The sequence below is a fragment of the Pecten maximus genome, chromosome 3 (assembly GCF_902652985.1).
Source record: "Pecten maximus chromosome 3, xPecMax1.1, whole genome shotgun sequence".
In the NCBI taxonomy this organism is placed as follows: Eukaryota; Metazoa; Mollusca; class Bivalvia; order Pectinida; family Pectinidae; genus Pecten; species Pecten maximus.
The window spans coordinates 27,414,494-27,434,482 of NC_047017.1; the positions used below are offsets into that span (position 1 = coordinate 27,414,494).

Consider the following 19,989-nt stretch of genomic DNA (forward strand, 5'->3'; position numbering starts at 1 on the left):
GATAAGTGAGAAAAGTGAGCATAAGAGATAAGTGATCATGATTTATATAAGATAAGTGATCATGATTTATATAAGATAAGTGATCATGATTTATGTAAGATAAGTGATCATGATTTATGTAAGATAAGTGATCATGATTTATGTAAGATAAGTGATCATGATTTATGTAAGATAAGTGATCATGATTTATGGAAGAGAAGAGATCATGATTTATGTAAGATAAGAGATCATGATTTATGTAAGATAAGAGATCATGATTTATGTAAGATAAGTGATCATGTTTTATGTAAGATAAGTGAGCATGGTTAATGTGAGATAAGTGATCATGATTTATATGAGATGGGTGAGCATGATTTATGTAAGAGAAGTTATCATGGTTAATGTGAGATAGGTGATCATGATTTATATGAGATGGGTGAGCATGATTTATGTGAGATAGGTGATCATGATTTATGAAATATGTGAGCATAATTTACTCGAGATAAGTGCATGGTTTATGCTTTTATACCGTAAACTTCATAAACATAATATTCAACCTATTAGTGAGATTGTGGTTTGATTGTCACCTAGCAAAACCACGAGCAACGTGTACTGGAGGAGTCGACCGGACAATTTGGTCAGCCGGCTGGACAACAGAGGCAACTCAACAGTCAACAGACCAACTGGCTCAACCTCTCCCTCCAACCAAATATGAACTTCGGGGATAGTCGTCGAGGGGGCAAGGTAAGTTCCTGAGATAATAACCGCTTAACCTCTCACTCAAACTGTGATGTCTGGCGAGAATTGCCAAGCTACTACTTAACCTCCTACTCAAAACCAACTCTGATCTTCTAGGAGAGTTGTTGAAGTGGCAGTTAGAATCCCCCAGATCACCCAGCTTCCTGTGCTGTTGTGGTTGTGTCCTTGGGCAAGATAGTTTACCCCAGTATCTCTGGATAGCATGCAATATGGCTCCTGTATGTTGTTCAGTGATGGATACAAGTTATTATAAGCAGATCTGTCTCAGAATTGCCCGGCTGTTTACCCAGCATATAAACAAACATGTACAATATGATGTCCATAAATTGTTGATTAGGAGCTACACAAGACACCAATACAGTATTATGTAGGTGTCTTAATAGTAAAAACAGAACAGATATAGGAATTATATATTTTGAATCTTATTTTGTCTTTTAGGTGAATTTAAGAGGTCCACACAATCCTTATGAGATGAGCTTCATCAGCATGACCAATGTGGGATCATGTAGGTAGGTACCATGTGACAACAGTTTACTACACTACGTTAATCTGAGGAAGATGGTGGGAGGTGTCATGAGCTCGTGAGAAATCTAAATTCTTAATAGAGGACTGACCCCTCTTCTATTAAATCTAAAATGTAACATCACTTTGTAGGAATATTTCTCGGTGGAAAGTGAAAACTTGATGGACAAGTCACTCCTTTAACATTGTGTGGGAGAGAAGATAAGTGTAATTCATTATTTCAGTATCCCAAACCTTTGTCTAACTTTTACTGATCACAGGTGTGCTAAGATTGAACCAGGCAGCATCAACTGTGTTGCCATTGATGATGAACCTCATGACCCTCACTCAAGACTGATGATTGCAGCATTTGTTGGACTGAACCCAGGAGGATCGACCATGATGGCTCGGGACACAACTATAATGCCTTTGATACCAGGACTACCATCTTTGATCTCCCTGCTGTTTGCTCCTGTGGCAGAATTCAGGTATATCTTCAACTTAAGGTATAAATCATGAGTGGGTGTCTGCATCTGTCTGTCTGTCCGTCCATCAATCAACTTTCAACCTCTTCCAGAAAACAATCGGCAACTGAGAACTGATATTTGGCCAGAAGGTACTTTGGGAAGAATAAATTTAAAGTTTCCTCATATTATGAATGAACTTGCCCTATCTGCAAGGTCATATGGGTCTAATAAATTAAAGAATCAAGAAACTTCTTCTCAAGTTTCAGAAGGCCCAGTGTGATGATATTTTGCCAGCAGGTACCTAAGTCAGAGTGATATGCAGTTCCTTCATATCAATAACCTTGACCTATTTTCACAGTCATATGGGTGAAAAAGTTGAAAATTCCTTTGTGAATCTTCTCAAGTTCTAAAAGACCCAGGACACTCATCTTTGGCTAGTAGGTTCCTGTAGTGGAGTGCTATGAAATTTCCTCATATAAATGACATTGACCTATTTTCAAGGTCACATGTCTTAAATATATTAAAAACTTCAAGAATCTCTTTCTCAAGTTACAGAGGGCCCAGAGGGCTGATATTTTCTACATGTAAACAGTTTTACATTGGTTATGTTTGATTTAACAAAAAACACCAACACGGGAAATATTTGGTATTTCAATACCATTAACTGTCTTGGACAATGGGCCTATACAAAATCCTACATTACGATTAACCAATGCATCAGAGAATCTTATCACCTCTGTTAGAAATATTGCATACCATTTCCTAAAACATCATTTACATATTATGGTCCACATGAAATTTGGAAATACATATATATGTAATGATTTTGCCATAATTCCTAACTGGCCATGTTTGCGATTCAGGCCTCTGGGCCTCTTGTTATAGATACAAGGATTACCCTCTGTGATCTCACTGCTGTTTGCTCCCATAGTTGAATCCAGCTTTATAATTATCACAGAAACCAGGACTTCCCTCTCTGATATCATTGTTGTTTAGTCCCATAGCAGAAACAGGCTATATTACCACAAATATCAGGACTTCCCTCTCTGATCTCACTGCTGTTTGCTTCCATTACCACAAATATCAGGACTTCCCTCTCTGATCTCACTGCTGTTTGCTTCCATTACCACAAATATCAGGACTTCCCTCTTTGATCTCACTGCTGTTTGCTTCCATTACCACAAATATCAGGACTTCCCTCTCTGATCTCACTGCTGTTTGCTTCTATTACAGATTTCAGGTATATTGCCACAGACTGCATTGTGGTGTTAGAAGGGTGAAAATGTTATGCAGTTTTATTTGATTATTTTTGGCATCAGGGAAAGGGAAATAAACCTGTTCTTAGCTAACTTGCCTGTTGTGTCTAGCATCTGTCCAACATCAACCTTTCCCTTTAAACAATAACAAAGAGGACCAGAGAACTGATTTTGGGCCTGTAGCATGCTGAGATGAAGAACTACCAAGTCTGTTCAAATGAATGAACTTGACTCGATATGGGCCAGGAATATGCTGTTTTGAAGGGCTTCAAAATTTGTCAAAATAGATACATTTAGCTTAGCAGCCACATTAATGACATATATCAACTTTAAAGTTGGTAATGGTTTACAGGCCAATTGGGCCTCTTATAAGTTATTTTCATTTTCACATTGTAGTATGTATCTTTTATTTAATGATTACATCTGATTCAGTACAATTTAATTCATAAAACTTCAAACATGTAACGTTTTCATGATGGTTTTATCACAACAGGACCGACCCTGAACTGACACGTCTAACAGGGGCTATATGTGGACTTGGACCAGCCCTGAACATGGAATATTCCTGTTTCCCAGACCATGACCTTGAGGTCATCTTTGATACCAAGATTGACATAGAGGACATTTACAAGGTAATTTACATCTTCACTTGGATTTGCTGGAGATGTACTTGTATTAGGATAAAGTAGATGAGTTTCAGCTCTGTGTAAATGATGAAATTAGGAGATTTCTGTATTGTTCTTTCAATGATGTAATTATAATGTTTCTCCATTGTTCTTTAAGTGATGTAATTAGGAGATTTCTCCATTGTTCTTTAAGTGATGTAATAAAAACATTTCTCCATTTTTCTTTTAATGAATGATTTCACTTTAAGTTTAGGAAGACATTGTGATATCAGTATGTCTACTGACATTGTGTGGTAATATTTACAGATCAATGGTGTACGGATGGCGATTAACATTGCTATTGGCAGCCAGGAGAAAGTCATGGGTTGGGGTCCTGATGCTGTCTACAAAATCCAGGAGTCAGCTCGCACTAAACTGATGGAGTAAGTCATCTACTCACAATAAAGAAAGGGGTATAACATTGGGATCTCCACCCGTGTCTTGTAGGTGTAACATTGGGATCTCCAATCGTGTCTTGTGGGTGTAACATTGAGGTCTTCACCCGTGTCTTGTGGGTGTAACATTGAGGTCTCCACCCGTATCTTGTGGGTGTAACATTGGGATCTCCACCCGAGCCTTGTAGGTATAACATTGGGATCTCCACCCGTGTCTTGTGGGTGTAACATTGAGGTCTCCACCCGTGTCTTGTGGGTGTAACATTGAGATCTCCACCCGTGTCTTGTGGGTGTAACATTGGGATCTCCACCCGTGTCTTGTAGGTGTAACATTGGGATCTCCACCCGTGTCTTGTGGGTGTAACATTGGGATCTCCACCCGTGTCTTGTGGGTGTAACATTTGGATCTCCACTCGAGTCTTGTGGGTGTAACATTGGGATCTCCACCCGTATCTTGTAGGTGTAACATTGGGATCTCCACCCGTGTCTTGTGGGTGTACAGTAACATTGGGATCTCCACCCGTGTCTTGTGGGTGTTACATTGGGATCTCCACCCGTGTCTTGTGGGTGTAACATTTGGATCTCCACCCGTGTCTTGTGGGTGTAACATTGGGATCTCCACCCGTGTCTTGTAGGTGTAACATTGGGATCTCCACCTGTGTCTTGAGGGTGTAACATTGGGATCTCCACCCGTGTCTTGTGGGTGTAACATTGGGATCTCCACCCGTGTCTTGTGGGTGTGACATTGGGATATCCAACCGTGTCTTGTGGGTGTAACATTGGGATCTCCATCCGAGCCTTGTGGGTGTTACATTGGGATCTCCACCTGTGTCTTGTGGGTGTTACATTGGGATCTCCACCCGTGTCTTGTGGGTGTAACATTGGGATCTCCACCTGTGTCTTGTGGGTGTAACATTGGGATCTCCACCCGTGTCTTGTGGGTGTAACATTGAGGTCTCCACCCGTGTCTTGTGGGTGTAACATTGGGATCTCCATCCGAGCCTTGTGGGTGTTACATTGGGATCTCCACCCGTGTCTTGTAGGTTTAACATTGGGATCTCCACCCGTGTCTTGTGGGTGTAACATTGGGATCTCCACCCGTGTCTTGTGGGTGTAACATTGGGATCTCCACCCGTGTCTTGTAGGTGTAACATTGGGATCTCCACCCGTGTCTTGTGGGTGTAACATTTGGATCTCCATCCGTGTCTTGTAGGTGTAACATTGGGATCTCCACCCGTGTGTTGTAGGTTTAACATTAGGATCTTCACCCGAGCCTTGTCGGTGTGACATTAGGATCTCCAACCAAAGCCTTGTAGGTGTAACATTGGGATCTCCACCCGTGTCTTGTGGGTGTAACATTGGGATCTCCACCCGTGTCTTGTGGGTGTTACATTGGGATCTCCACCCGTGTCTTGTGGGTGTAACATTGGGATCTCCATCCGAGCCTTGTGGGTGTAACATTGGGATCTCCACCCGTGTCTTGTGGGTGTAACATTGGGATCTCCACCCGTGTCTTGTGGGTGTAACATTGGGATCTTCACCCATGTCTTGTCGGTGTGACATTGGGATCTCCACTTATGTGTTGTGAGAGTGACATTTGCATTTCTACCCTAGTCTTGTTGATGTTGGCCACTCGTGTCTTGTGGGTGTGACATTGGGATCTCCACCTGTGTCTTATGGATGTGACATTGGGATCTCCACTGGAGGGGCAGATTCTTATGTTGACAAACATCAGGCTTGCAGTGTTTAACAGCTTCACATTCTTACCTGAATATTTGGATCTCCTTGTCTCACCTCCAGGGGATGATCATGGATGATCATTTTTCTCTTCTGGTTGGCTCTCTTATAAATGTCAGATTGGCATTACATCAATGTAAGACAATGTAGAAACCACATGATTGAATTGCCAATGTGACAACATTGTATTGTGATGTCATACAATTGTTGTGGGTGGGAAGTGCCTGAACCCCTGGGTATGGTAAGAAAACCTCAAGCAGGGTTTAAGTGTAGGTACACCTGTCCAGACAAGGTAAGAAAATCTCAAAATTGTAAAGTTGATATATACCTGTCTGGGGTAAGGTAAGAAAATCTCACACTGGTAGAGTTGATATACCTGTCTGGGGTAAAGTAAATAAATCTCACGCTGGTAGAAGTGTAGACACACTTGTCAGGGAAAGAGAATACCTTTTTCTATCCTTGCAATGAAGACTTGTTTGAGTGATCAATTTCGTATAATCTGCTCACACTTGGAGATTACCTTTATATTATTTTGACTGTTACAGAGTTCTACAGAAGAGGAGGGAGACTGTACAGGAGAGGAATGCTGACAGGCCGTACAGATGGAACCAGGTGAGCGTTCCTTACTCCACAGTGTATCATATATACCCTCTGTATGTGGTACAGACAGAACCAGGTGAGCGTTCCTTACTCCACAGTGTATCATATATACCCTCTGTATGTGGTACAGACGGAACCAGGTGAGTGTCCCTTACTCCACAGTGTATCATATATACCCTCTGTATGTGGTACAGACAGAACCAGGTGAGTGCCCCACAGTGTATCATATATACCCTCTGTATGTGGTACAGACAGAACCAGGTGAGTGTCCCTTACTCCACAGTGTATCGTATATACCCTCTGTATGTGGTACAGACAGAACCAGGTGAGTGTCCCTTACTCCACAGTGTATCGTATATACCCTCTGTATGTGGTACAGACAGAACCAGGTGAGTGTCCCTTACTCCACAGTGTATCGTATATACCCTCTGTATGTGGTACAGGTGAGTGTCCCTTACTCCACAGTGTATCATATATACCCTCTGTATGTGGTACAGACAGAACCAGGTGAGTGTCCCTTACTCCACAGTGTATCATATATACCCTCTGTATGTGGTACAGACAGAACCAGGTGAGTGTCCCTTACTCCACAGTGTATCATATATACCCTCTGTATGTGGTACAGACAGAACCAGGTGAGTGTCCCTTACTCCACAGTGTATCATATATACCCTCTGTATGTGGTACAGACGGAACCAGGTGAGTGTCCCTTACTCCACAGTGTATCGTATATACCCTCTGTATGTGGTACAGACAGAACCAGGTGAGTGTCCCTTACTCCACAGTGTATCATATATACCCTCTGTATGTGGTACAGATGGAACCAGGTGAGTGTCCCTTACTCCACAGTGTATCATATATACCCTCTGTATGTGGTACAGACGGAACTAGGTGAGTGTCCCTTACTCCACAGTGTATCGTATATACCCTCTGTATGTGGTACATATAGAACCAGGTGAGTGTCCCTTACTCCACAGTGTATCATATATACCCTCTGTATGTGGTACTGACAGAACCAGGTGAGTGTCTCTTACTCCACAATGTATGTGGTACAGACAGAACCAGGTGAGTGTCCCTTACTCCACAGTGTATCATATATACCCTCTCTATGTGGTACAGACGGAACTAGGTGAGTGACCTTACTCCACAGTGTATCATATATACCCTCTGTATGTGGTACAGACAGAACCAGGTGAGTGTCACTTTCTCCACAGTGTATCATATATACCCTCTGTATGTGGTACAGATGGAACCAGGTGAGTGTCCCTTACTCCACAGTGTATCGTATATATACCCTCTGTATGTGGTACAGACAGACCAGGTGAGTGTATTGTATATACCCTCTGTATGTGGTACAGATGGAACCAGGTGAGTGTATTGTATATACATGTACCCTCTGTATGTGGTACAGACAGAACCAGGTGAGTGTCCCTTACTCCACAGTGTATCATATATACCCTCTGTATGTGGTACAGACAGAACCAGGTGAGTGTCCCTTACTCCACAGTGTATCGTATATACTCTCTGTATGTGGTACAGACAGAACCAGGTGAGTGTCCCTTACTCCACAGTGTATCGTATATACCCTCTGTATGTGGTACAGATAGAACCAGGTGAGTGTCCCTTACTCCACAGTGTATGGTATATACCCTCTGTATGTGGTACAGACGGAACCAGGTGAGTGTCCCTTACTCCACAGTGTATCGTATATACCCTCTGTATGTGGTACAGATAGAACAATGTGAGGTTTGGTGAACAGGTCCTTGGTGAATAAGGGTATAAGGTTTGATGAACAAGTTCTCTGTGGATGAGGGTATGAGGTTTGATGAACTATAAGAAGTAGTGCAGTTTTCCGATGTTTTGTCATTATCGTTGAGATGTCACAAAGGAATTTGAATATATCATACTTTCTACTTGTTTCAGCTGAACCCAGATGACATCCTCCACCATCGCTTAGAGAACACAGATGCAGACAATCCTGTGTTACTCAATCTCCATTCTGCTGTGGCCCTAGTAGATGAGGAGGTGGAGGATCATACTCAGAATACGGCTGGCCATCGTAGGGAATACCTCAAACAACACATCAAATATTTGAAAAAAGCTGCAAAGGAGTAAGTTATCTGTGGTTACTTACAATAATGAATGATTATACATGTTACATCCACTTAGAAATAGTGGGGCATAGTAGGGCGAAGGGTATACAAAATAGGTGGAGTCCATTAGAAATAGTGGGGTGGATGGTTTACAAAATAAAGGGAGTCCATTAGAAATAGTAGGGCGAAGTGTATACAAAATAGGGGGAGTCCATTAGAAATAGTGGGGTGAAGGGTATACAAAATAGGGGGAGTCCATTAGAAATAGTGAGGTGAAGGGTATACAAAATAGGGGGAGTCCATTAGAAATAGTGAGGTGGAGGGTATACAAAATAGGAGGAGTCCATTAGAAATAGTGGGGTGGAGGGTATACAAAATAGGGGGAGTCCATTAGAAATAGTAGGGCGAAGGGTATACAAAATAGGGGGAGTCCATTAGAAATAGTAGGGGGAAGGGTATACAAAATAGGGGGAGTCCATTAGAAATAGTGGGGTGGAGGGTTTACAAAATAGGGGGAGTCCATTAGAAATAGTGGGGTGGAGGGTATACAAAATAGGGGGAGTCCATTAGAAATAGTAGGGGGAAGGGTATACAAAATAGGGGGAGTCCATTAGAAATAGTGGGGTGGAGGGTTTACAAAATAAAGGGAGTCCATTAGAAATAGTGGGGTGGAGGGTATACAAATTAAAGGGAGTCCATTAGAAATAGTGGGGTGGAGGGTATACAAATTAGGGGAGTCCATTAGAAATAGTGGGGTGGAGGGTATACAAATTAGGGGAGTCCATTAGAAATAGTGGGGTGGAGGGTATACAAAATAGGGGGAGTCCATTAGAAATAGTGGGGTGGAGGGTATACAAAATAGGAGGAGTCCATTAGAAATAGTGGGGTGGAGGGTATACGAATTAGGGTAGTCCATTAGAAATACTGGAGTGAAGTGTAAAAAACATAAGGTAAGTCTATTAGAAATAGAGGAGTGGAGGGTATACTAGAACGAGGGCAGTCCATTAAAAATAGGGTTGGGGAAGGGTATTCCTTGTATACTTATTGATAAATATTTGTTATAAGATAAGTTTAGCATGTGTTGTTATGTTGTTGCTGTGAAAACATTAATGAACCATGCCTTGTGTTGCCAGTTTACACCGGCGTGACCCTATTACCTGTGAACTGTGTAACGTGACTGCAAACACACCTCAGCTACTGGCATCCCACCTTGACATGCGCAGACACAGGGAGAGAGAGGAAGCTCTTCAGGAGGACGAGACCTGAGTGACAGATAATCTTAAAACGATGTTTGTCTATAACTCGAAGAGGAAGCTCTGGAAGATGACAAAGGCTGAGTGATAGATGATCAAATTAATGTTCTATCTATAATTCCAGAGACAGATGACTTGGTATGATGGTGTTACTTGCCCATGGTAGATTGGACAACCTCAATTAGGTTAACAAGAATCTTTGTGGACTAAAATCTATACATTCATCATAAATCCGTGAACTGTGCTGGGCTAGCTGTTGACTGATGCAGTATATCTATGATAAAAGGTCAGGTGTTAGGACAACCCACATTGTCTGTGTAGACTGGGCCAGCTATGATGTGTATCTCTGATAAAAGTGTTGTACACCAAGACAACCCGCATTGTCTGTGTAGACTGGGCCAGCTATGATGTGTATCTCTGATAAAAGTGTTGTACACCAAGACAACCAACATTGTCTGTGGGTAGACTGGGCCAGCTATAATATTGTGTATCTATGATAAAAGGTGAGGTGCTAGGACAATCCAAGTTGTCTGTGTAGACTAAGCCAGCTATGATATTGTGTATCTATGATATGAGTGCTGTACACTAAGACAACCCACGTCTGTGTGTAGACTGGGCCAGCTGTGATATTGTGTATCTCTGATATGAGTGCTGTACACTAAGACAACCCACATTGTCTGTTTGTAGACTAAGTCAGCTAAAGAATGTGGTGCCATGTATATGTACAGATGCTAAGACAACTCTAGTTGCCTCTCATTGTAAATCTACTTGACAACTCATTCTCACTTGAAAACAAAAATCAAGAAAATCACAGCAAATCATTTCCATCCCTGTAATTTTGCTATATTGTTTTGCTATATATCTACTTTTTATACCTACTATACAGTTTTTCACGAACTTTTTATTTGTTACTATGGTAGCTAGAAGTGCTGTGTTAATTTTTCTCATAGTGAAAGTGTTGTATTACCATGGTAAAAGAGCTGTGTTACTACTGTAGAAGTGTCCTGCTACCATAGCAGAAGTGTCCTGTTACCATGGTAGAAGTATCCTGTTACCATGGTAGAAGTGTCCTGTTACCATGGTAGTAGTATCCTGTTACCATGGTAGAAGTATCTACTCTACCATGGTAGAACGGTAAAAGTGTCATGCTACCATGGTAGATGTTTCTGTTTACTATAGTGGAATTGGTAAAAGTGTCTGGATACCATCGTAGAATGGTAGACGTTTCATGTTACCATGGTATAGTGGTAGAACAGCCCTATTTCCATCGTAGAATGATAGAACTGACCTGTTACAATGATAGCCTGTTACAATGGTAGTAGTGTCTTGTTTCTGTGGTAGAATGGTAGAATATTCCTGTTACCATAGTAGAAATTTCATGTTACTATATGAGATTGCTGTTACCTTGGTAGAATGGTATAAATACCCCACTGCCATGGTAGAGATTTCCTGTTACCATGATAGAAATGCCCTGTTACTATGGTAGAAGTTTCTTGTTATCATGGTAGAAGTTTCCTCTCATCATGGTATAATTGTGATAGTGCCTTGATACCACGGTAAAAGAACACTATTACCATGGTAGAAGATCTTGTTTCTGCTGTAGAAAAGAGGAAGTTTTTTGTTACCATGGTAGAAGTTTTTTGTTGCCATGGTAGAAGTTTTTTCTTATCATGTTAGAATTGTGGAAGTGTCCTGGTTCTATAATAGTTCTTTTTTATGGTAGAATTGTTATGTTACTGTAGTAGAATTGTTATGTTACTGTAGTAGAATTACTATGTTACTATGGTATATTGGACCAATGCTATATCTTACCTAACTTTTTGTAGAAAAAGGGTTTTGTTTTTAGGTAGAATCGACTCTACCTCTTCTTAATTTGATGATTTTTTTATAGGAAATTTAGAATTGAAGATATTGATAGCAGTTCAGTTTTGCTTTAAACATTTCCTTGTAGTATTGTTGATACAAATTTACATTTACATGTATCTCATTCAAGTCCATATTGAAATGTGTTGTGTCTATGAACTTTGTATTCCAAGATAACATTACTATTTTACAAACAAGCTGATTTACATTGATACAGCTGGGTGTTTTTGTCAAAGTTTCTGTACTTCCCATGAAAGATTGTGAAAGGAGACAGGCATTGGTCTAGGACTACAGAGGGACTAGACAAAAGAAAGTTTGTTACTGTGTAGATGAGAGGGACTAGACAAAAGAAAGTTTGTTACTGTGTAGATGAGACGGACTAGAAAATAGAAAGTTTGTTACTGTGTAGATGAGACGGATTAGAAAATAGAAAATTTGTTACTGTGTAAATGAGACGGACTAGAAAATAGAAAATGTGTTACTGTGTAGATGAGACGGACTAGAAAATAGAAAATTTGTTACTGTGTAGATGAGACGGATTAGAAAATAGAAAATTTGTTACTGTGTAAATGAGACGGACTAGAAAATAGAAAGTTTGTTACTGTGTAGATGAGAGAGACTAGAAAATAGAAAGTTTGTTACTGTGTAGATGAGAGAGACTAGAAAATAGAAATTTTGTTACTGTGTAAATGAGACGGACTAGAAAATAGAAAGTTTGTTGCTGTGTTGATGAGAGAGACTAGAAAATAGAAAGTTTGTTACTGTGTAGATGAGAGAGACTAGAAAATAGAAAGTTTGTTACTGTGTAAATGAGACGGACTAGAAAATAGAAAATTTGTTACTGTGTAGATGAGAGAGACTAGAAAATAGAAAGTTTGTTACTGTGTAGATGAGAGAGACTAGAAAATAGAAAATTTGTTACTGTGTAGATGAGAGAGACTAGAAAATAGAAAGTATGTTACTGTGTAAATGAGACGGACTAGAAAATAGAAAGTTTGTTACTGTGTAGATGAGAGAGACTAGAAAATAGAAAGTTTGTTACTGTGTAAATGAGAGGGATTAGAAAATAGAAAGTTTGTTACTGTGTAGATGAGACGGACTAGAAAATAGAAAGTTTGTTGCTGTGTAGATGAGAGAGACTAGAAAATAGAAAGTTTGTTGCTGTGTAGATGAGAGAGACTAGAAAATAGAAAGTTTGTTTCTGTGTAGATGAGAGAGACTAGAAAATAGAAAGTTTGTTACTGTGTAGATGAGAGAGACTAGAAAATAGAAAGTTTGTTACTGTGTAAATGAGAGGGACTAGAAAATAGAAAGTTTGTTACTGTGTAGATGAGACGGACTAGAAAATAGAAAGTTTGTTGCTGTGTAGATGAGAGAGACTAGAAAATAGAAAGTTTGTTTCTGTGTAGATGAGACAGACTAGAAAATGGAAAGTTTGTTACTGTGTAGATGAGATGGACTAGAAAATGGAAAGTTTGTTACTGTGTAGATGAGAGAGACTAGAAAATAGAAAGTTTGTTTCTGTGTAGATGAGAGAGACTAGAAAATAGAAAGTTTGTTGTTGTGTTGATGAGAGAGACTAGAAAATGGAAAGTTTGTTACTGTGTAGAAGGGAGGGACTAGACAATAGAAAGTTTGTTACTGTGTAGATGGGACGGACTAGAAAATAGAAAGTTTGTTACTGTGTAGATGAGACGGATTAGAAAATAGAAAATTTGTTACTGTGTAAATGAGAGTGACTAGAAAATAGAAAATGTGTTACTGTGTAGATGAGAGAGACTAGAAAATAGAAAGTTTGTTACTGTGTAGATGAGACAGACTAGAAAATAGAAAGTTTGTTACTGTGTAGATGAGACGGACTAGAAAATAGAAATTTTGTTACTGTGTAGATGAGACGGACTAGAAAATAGAAAGTTTGTTACTGTGTAGATGAGAGGGACTAGAAAATAGAATGTATGTTTCTGTAAATGAGGTTACTACAGAAAGTGGTGTGTTTTTTTGTTATTTGTTAATTCAGTTTCTTATATGAACCTGAAGTAAGGTGCAATTACCATTAATCTCAGAAAACTGACAAAAGTTTCTGTTTTGGATTGATTTTATTATAATTTGTTTGCCACATTTCTCCATATCTGGTAAACATGTATTAGATTTTGTAATTGCGTTGATGAAAGATTAAATTTGTTTTATAAGTTGAATTGTTTTGTAGCTCTTTTGGGGGCATATAGTGTTTTACATGATTTGTGGGTTATTCTGTTTCCCTGTACAATGAAAGCTTACACATTGAACTGGTTTCTTGTCTGGTCCTCTTGTTTACGAGTGCCTTGATTAAACTTCTAATGAGAGCCACGTGAGTCACGCAATTGTAAGTCTCACCAGAAACTATTTTCAGCATGAGTGATTACCCTATGTCACACGAGATTCGGTCATTACAAATATGGCACAATGTTTGGAAAACGGTCAGGTATGAATAGTAAAAAACATACTCAGAAGTGCCGACCCGAGGATGGGTCAGCTTTTTCCTCCCTTTTCACTATGACAGGAGTCCTGATGTCATTCGGCCCATATCAGACTTTTAAAAGGGCAATAAAACATCAAGAATCTACTGCATTCATATGCAGTTAAATCAGGTCAGTGTGACCCCGAAATCTGGTCACTGTGATCCTGCATTCAACATCAAATAAGTGCAAAATGTGAGGCAACATTTTTATGGGACCATACATTTTGAAAATATTGTGACGCAACTTGAAATAATTACAGACATTGGGCATTTCCAGTGCACTGGAACTAGGTAACTGGTCTTGATCTCAAGGTCAAATACATATGTAATTCATAATTCTTAAATTTGATGCCACTATCCAATACAGTTGGTTGAAATGATTCGAGTATTTCCCAACTCAAGGTCAAGGTTTAAGTGTTCTTTAAATCTTCGTAATCAAATTAGTGGTCACCTGAATGAAGCCAGAAGGTCACAATTAAATTTTAAAAATTTTACATGTAGATATTTTATATTATGAAGTGAAATTACCCAGAAGTGTGTTACCAAAGTTCAGGATCGCTGATTTAAAGATTAAAAGTTAAGTTTACACATGTGTCATCAATGTCATATCTGTAGGATCTCTCAACAGATTTGGTTTATATTTACATCAGATAGTCACAACATCAAGTTCTACAGCTATACATCACAACTATATAGCAACTTCACACTAACCAGGAGGCACAGGTCATGATAATGGACCAGTAGTATGTTAGAATGAATGACAGCCAAGTTTGCTAAAATGAATGACCTTGACCTACTTTTGATGCCACAGCAGTCAAATGAATTAAAATATTTATATAACTTCTTATTAACTCGGTCACCAACGATAATGATACTGGGCTGGTAGTATGCTGGGATATACGGCTTTCAACATCAAATGTTTTGAAATCTTTAGACTAGTCATTATTGGATTGAATAAGAGTAATGATCTTCGGCCAGTATTATTCTATGATAAAGTGCTATCAAGTTTGTTCAAATGACTGTCCTAATGTCAAGGTTATAGGGGTCAAATGTATTATAATCTTTGAACAACATTAACTTGAAAGGGTCATGGTATTGTGCCAGTAGCATGGTAGGGTAAAGGCAAAATCGACAAAGCAAGGGTAAACAATATAGATTTGTATGAAAGTACCCGGGATAAGACAATCACTAGTGCAAGGTGTTCCGGAAAAGGTTAGCTTCTGCTTCATCAACGACACCCGACATACAAATCTAGGTCTAATCCGTGAAAGGTCACAATCTTAAAATGACAACAAGCCATAAGGCATATAACAAGGATGAAACATGTAGAACATTTCCACGGGAGATGAATGATGTCGATCATAAAACTGTGGTGGACTTATCCGTGTAGGGGCGCTAAAGGCGCCAATCTGTTTTATCCAGGAGTGTTTTACAAACGTATCAACTGCATGGATAGCACATTTAAATAGGAATTTAGCTATAGATACCGTGTATGCCTATTCACTCCAGCAGACCCCCGAACGAGACAGCACACTCTCAAGCATACAGATAGCTGCTCATTCTACACAGTAACACAATGGAATCTCCTTTCAACAGCAGCAGTACAATGTACAACACTAGAGGACTTCAAGGCACACATACCCTATACAGCCCTTGAAACCCTCATCACACACTAAAACATACGGCTGTTTTGTTTTGTTTTTATCTATAGCCTGCACAAAAACAATAAAAAAAAATACTGTAAATAACCTCCGCGCCTTTGCGCTATAACTCCAAGGGCATAGACATTAATAATGATGGAGTCCGTTATCAAAGAACATGACTATAAACTGCACAATACATCTGTTTAGTGTTCTTAGATTGTCAAAAAGGCGGAAATGCAGGAGGGAAGACGATAGAAAACCTTTCTAAACAATTGAACTATTCAGTTATTTTGAAATTTATCTGAACTTGCAGAGTAATACCAACTCTTGGGACTAAAAGTCAAGCAGCTAGTGGCGTAGATACATGTATGCATGTATAACAAGGCATTCGCAACTTTTTCCAAAACTAAATTTTAAAGAAAAAAAAAAACACACACACAAAAAAACCGAGAGAAAGAGAACGAGATTCAAGTCTTTGGTGCATCCATTTTCGCCTACTTGCACCATGTCTGTCATTTTTGCGTTTTTAATGAACTTTCGACAGACGTAAGGCTAGAGAGTAGTTATTTTTTATACTCTATAGGTTTTTTATAGTTCAGTTTAAATGGAATATCGATTAAGAATGCTAACCATTGGTCCCTCTGTCCCAAATTAATCATGGCATTGAAGTATGTGCCACTGGAAGACCCAGCGACCTAGAGGTGTCAGTGACGGAAGGATTCCACAATGTCCGTCGATTTGGTAAGCGTTGTGGTAACAAGTCTCGCTTTATCACTGCTACGTTTTCTTTACCAGTGAACACCTGTTGGGCCTGTTGGGTCTGTTAGTCTGTCGCTTTGTCAGTGTGTCGACCTGTTGCTTGTCAGGTTTCGACCTGTTGCTTTGTCAGTGTGTCGACCTGTTGCTTTGTCAGTGTGTCGACCTGTTGCTTGTCAGGTTTCGACCTGTTGCTTTGTCAGTGTGTCGACCTGTTGCTTTGTCAGTGTGTCGACCTGTTGCTTGTCAGGTTTCGACCTGTCGCTTTGTCAGGTTTCGACCTGTTGCTTTGTCAGTGTGTCGACCTGTTGCTTTGTCAGTGTGTCGACCTGTTGCTTGTCATGTTTCGACCTGTTGCTTTGTCAGTGTGTCGACCTGTTGCTTTGTCAGTGTGTCGACCTGTCGCTTTAATTGTCAGTGTGTCAGTACCAGTAGTATGTATATATCTTAATACTGTACACTAGACACTCACAACTTAATTTGTGTTATGCATGCCCTTGTACTTACGGGTTTTCTTTTTTCATCGCAATATTACCTTCTGATATATTTTTGATCCGATTTGATAATTTTGTTTATATCTATAAGAATGTTAGTTTTGCTTTAAAACACGACTTCTAGATATAAGACTCCGTGTATCAAGTTAGAATGATTGCTACAGACACTACACTTTTCTAGACTAGATCGGGAATTATCTAGTACGTATTTGACTGTAACACGTGGACTCATTCTCTCGCCCCTAAACGCCACCCTTGTGTCTAACAGTAAAATGAAAGCAAGACAAAATAGCTCATTATTCATTTATTTCTCCTAAGCATGACTGGAAATTTAAAAATTAGCTAGTTCTGCATTACAAATCTATCCGTGATCAGAATCGTCCATCATGTTCACCTTCAGACGACATCCGGTGTTGAGCCTGATCTCAAGGGGCATCACGTCATCGCTCCATGACTTGCCGGAACTGTTGAATAATGGTGGATTGAAGTCAAATGGGCTCTTGTTGCTGTAGTTCCTGTCGGTGGAGAGAACACTGCGTTCCCACGGCGGCTTGCACGTGGTGTCTGTCAAACTGTTGTTGGTACAAGTGATGGGCGCTAATCTTGGCGCATGCCGTTTTGGCGCATCTATTGAAGGGATGTATGGCATTTCTTCTGGGTTCGCTAACATTCTGGCTTGGCGCAGCTCTACGATCGACCGTTCAGTTGCAGCATCCGCAGATACGATTCCCTGTTTCCCTAGCTGATTGAGAATGGCGGTAGTTCCTGGCTTTCTCTGGGACACACGGTGTAGTGGGGGCTTATCAACACTCGTGTTGGAGACCGGTTTGTTATTGAACACATTATTTCTACCTGACCAAAGAATGTCAGTGTTGTCCATTTTCATGCTTCTTGCTAGCCTTGAAGGTGGTCTGTCCTCTACCTCTTCCTTAATGATTTTTCTTTTGTTTCCACTCTCTTCGTGTATTTGCAGTAAATCGACACCTTTTGTACTGGTGATAGACTCGCGTCTCCCAGGCGTCTGGAGCGACATGCCGTTTCCAACAAATGGCGTACCCAGACGTTTAGAGGCAAGCCTTGCACGGGTTAAGACTGGTTTGTCCTGGTGGAAGGCCACTCCGTTTGGTGCATGGCTCATCTTCTGTTCTTTCTTCTGTCCGACGAGCGAAACATCTACTTCTTCTAAACTGGCATTTGAACCCCTAAAATGAAGTGAACTTTTACTTCCGAATTGATGATACGATTCCGAGTCCATATCCTCCAACACGGGTTCAATGGATTCTGGTTCGAGTTGACATTCCGAATCACCCCCGGCATCAGTATCCTTACTTTTTGTGCTGGCTGCTGCTCCCATGTCGTTCTCGAACTCATAAAGGTAAAAGTCCAATGTTCTTTTCCTCTTGTTTAGCAATCGTAAAGCCCTGAGTTCGCAATTCCGTGGTGAATGGCTATACATCATCCATTATAATTGTAGATCGTTTAGACATCGCCAAGGTAATGAGGTCACATGGTTTTAACGTCACGTCATGTGACAGTGCAGCAACCATCTAGTGACGTCACAATCAGTGATTGTGTTTGGCACCTATAGTTTGATGTATCACTGGCGCCGACGCCTGTGGTTACTCTCCACCAAAATCGGAACGAAGAAACAACACACATGTGACTCAGAGAAAGAACGCGGGGACGGCAACAGATGGGGGCTTTTCCAACAAAACATAAACCGAAAAATATTCAAGTGAAAAGTGTTAGTGGACCGTCTCCAAGTACATCATCTGATTTCTCCTCCGATAGCGAGGACAGCGGAAGTTCTTCGGTAGGCTCTGATCGCTCGAGTAACACAGATACAGATTCCACCAACAAAACTCCTGAAGAAAGGATATCAACTCCGCGTGCTGCTGTGGACACTGCAGCGTCGGGAAACGTTTTAGGGGAACATATATATCGTCCACATCAGGAAAACAAGCAGAACGCTAAATCAAAAGAAAGCAATTTCATAGAAACATCAGAATTTCCTTATACCAAAGCAAAGCTAGTTCATCCTCAGACCAGCCGGGAACACCAAGAAGCGAGGGTCGAGGGACGACGTATAGAAGGCAGATCTACGGGTCAACAGACATGGACTACGAAACCCCCTTCCTTTCCTCGACCAAAACAACAGGTGAAGCACGTGGTGTTCGGCGGGCATAGTCAGAGCAGGGCGGAACGGACCATAAATCCGCACATTCTGTGGCGCCTCCACTCTAGCGGTAGTGGCATCAACGTCGCTCCTTGTACGGAAGTTTCTCGTCGAGGAAGTGATCACATGCCTGTCAGCACGTGGAGGAACCCAAATCGAGTCTACACATACTTCCGTGATCAGAACACGAAAGCCACAGATGAGCCTGTGTCGAGCAACGACGACGTGCGCCAATATGAGAGATACGTTGTACGTCCGCCAACACCGTGCATTCCCGCCAATACCGCAATGTGGTCGAGCGCCGCCAATAGCGGGGCGGCGTTAGGATACAGTGAAGAGGAACGCAAAGCCTTAATTAGGGCACAATACAATGTGGAGCTAGAGGCTGTTAGGCAGATGACCAACCAGTACTCAAGGATGTCCACTACTGGACACAGGTGAAGGTTCCTCAGGCATAATAATCTAAACTTCATCTCGGACAAAGGCTAACCAAAGTCTGTGTCATCAGACGTTCATTCTTCTGTGCTATACAATCTTTATCATCGATCCTAAAGTATTTGGACTTTGTCATCTTTAAAATCATACTCATGCAGCAGCATACACGATAAGGTCCGTAATTGATATCATGGCTCATGCTTGTAATTAAATATTTGTTGACAAATTCCAGAATGCAGTCATATTATCATTGACAAATGTGAAAGTTATCTTTTAAAGCAAATAATCTGGATCATCATAGAGATTGTGTGCCCTTTAACACCCGTCCTTGTAGGCCACTAGGATTACGCAAAGCAGACGGATTCGGATGAAACATTTTAAAAACACAGGGACGTGTCCCCAAAGTTACACAGACGGACC

General features: G+C 40.6%; 1 protein-coding gene across 1 annotated transcript in view; it reads left to right on the forward strand.

The window, feature by feature from the left end:
* Window positions 1–13,763, forward strand: part of LOC117322692 (ATP-dependent RNA helicase TDRD9-like) — a 39,041-nt gene extending 25,278 nt beyond the window's left edge. The window contains exons 29-36 of the mRNA XM_033877631.1: window positions 571–723; window positions 1,177–1,247; window positions 1,521–1,727; window positions 3,456–3,594; window positions 3,895–4,010; window positions 6,305–6,371; window positions 8,283–8,470; window positions 9,586–13,763. Of these exons, the coding sequence (XP_033733522.1) occupies window positions 571–723; window positions 1,177–1,247; window positions 1,521–1,727; window positions 3,456–3,594; window positions 3,895–4,010; window positions 6,305–6,371; window positions 8,283–8,470; window positions 9,586–9,718 (1,074 nt within the window). The 3' untranslated portion in view covers window positions 9,719–13,763. The remainder of the gene's footprint in view (window positions 1–570; window positions 724–1,176; window positions 1,248–1,520; window positions 1,728–3,455; window positions 3,595–3,894; window positions 4,011–6,304; window positions 6,372–8,282; window positions 8,471–9,585) is intronic.
* Window positions 13,764–19,989: the final 6,226 nt, after the last annotated feature.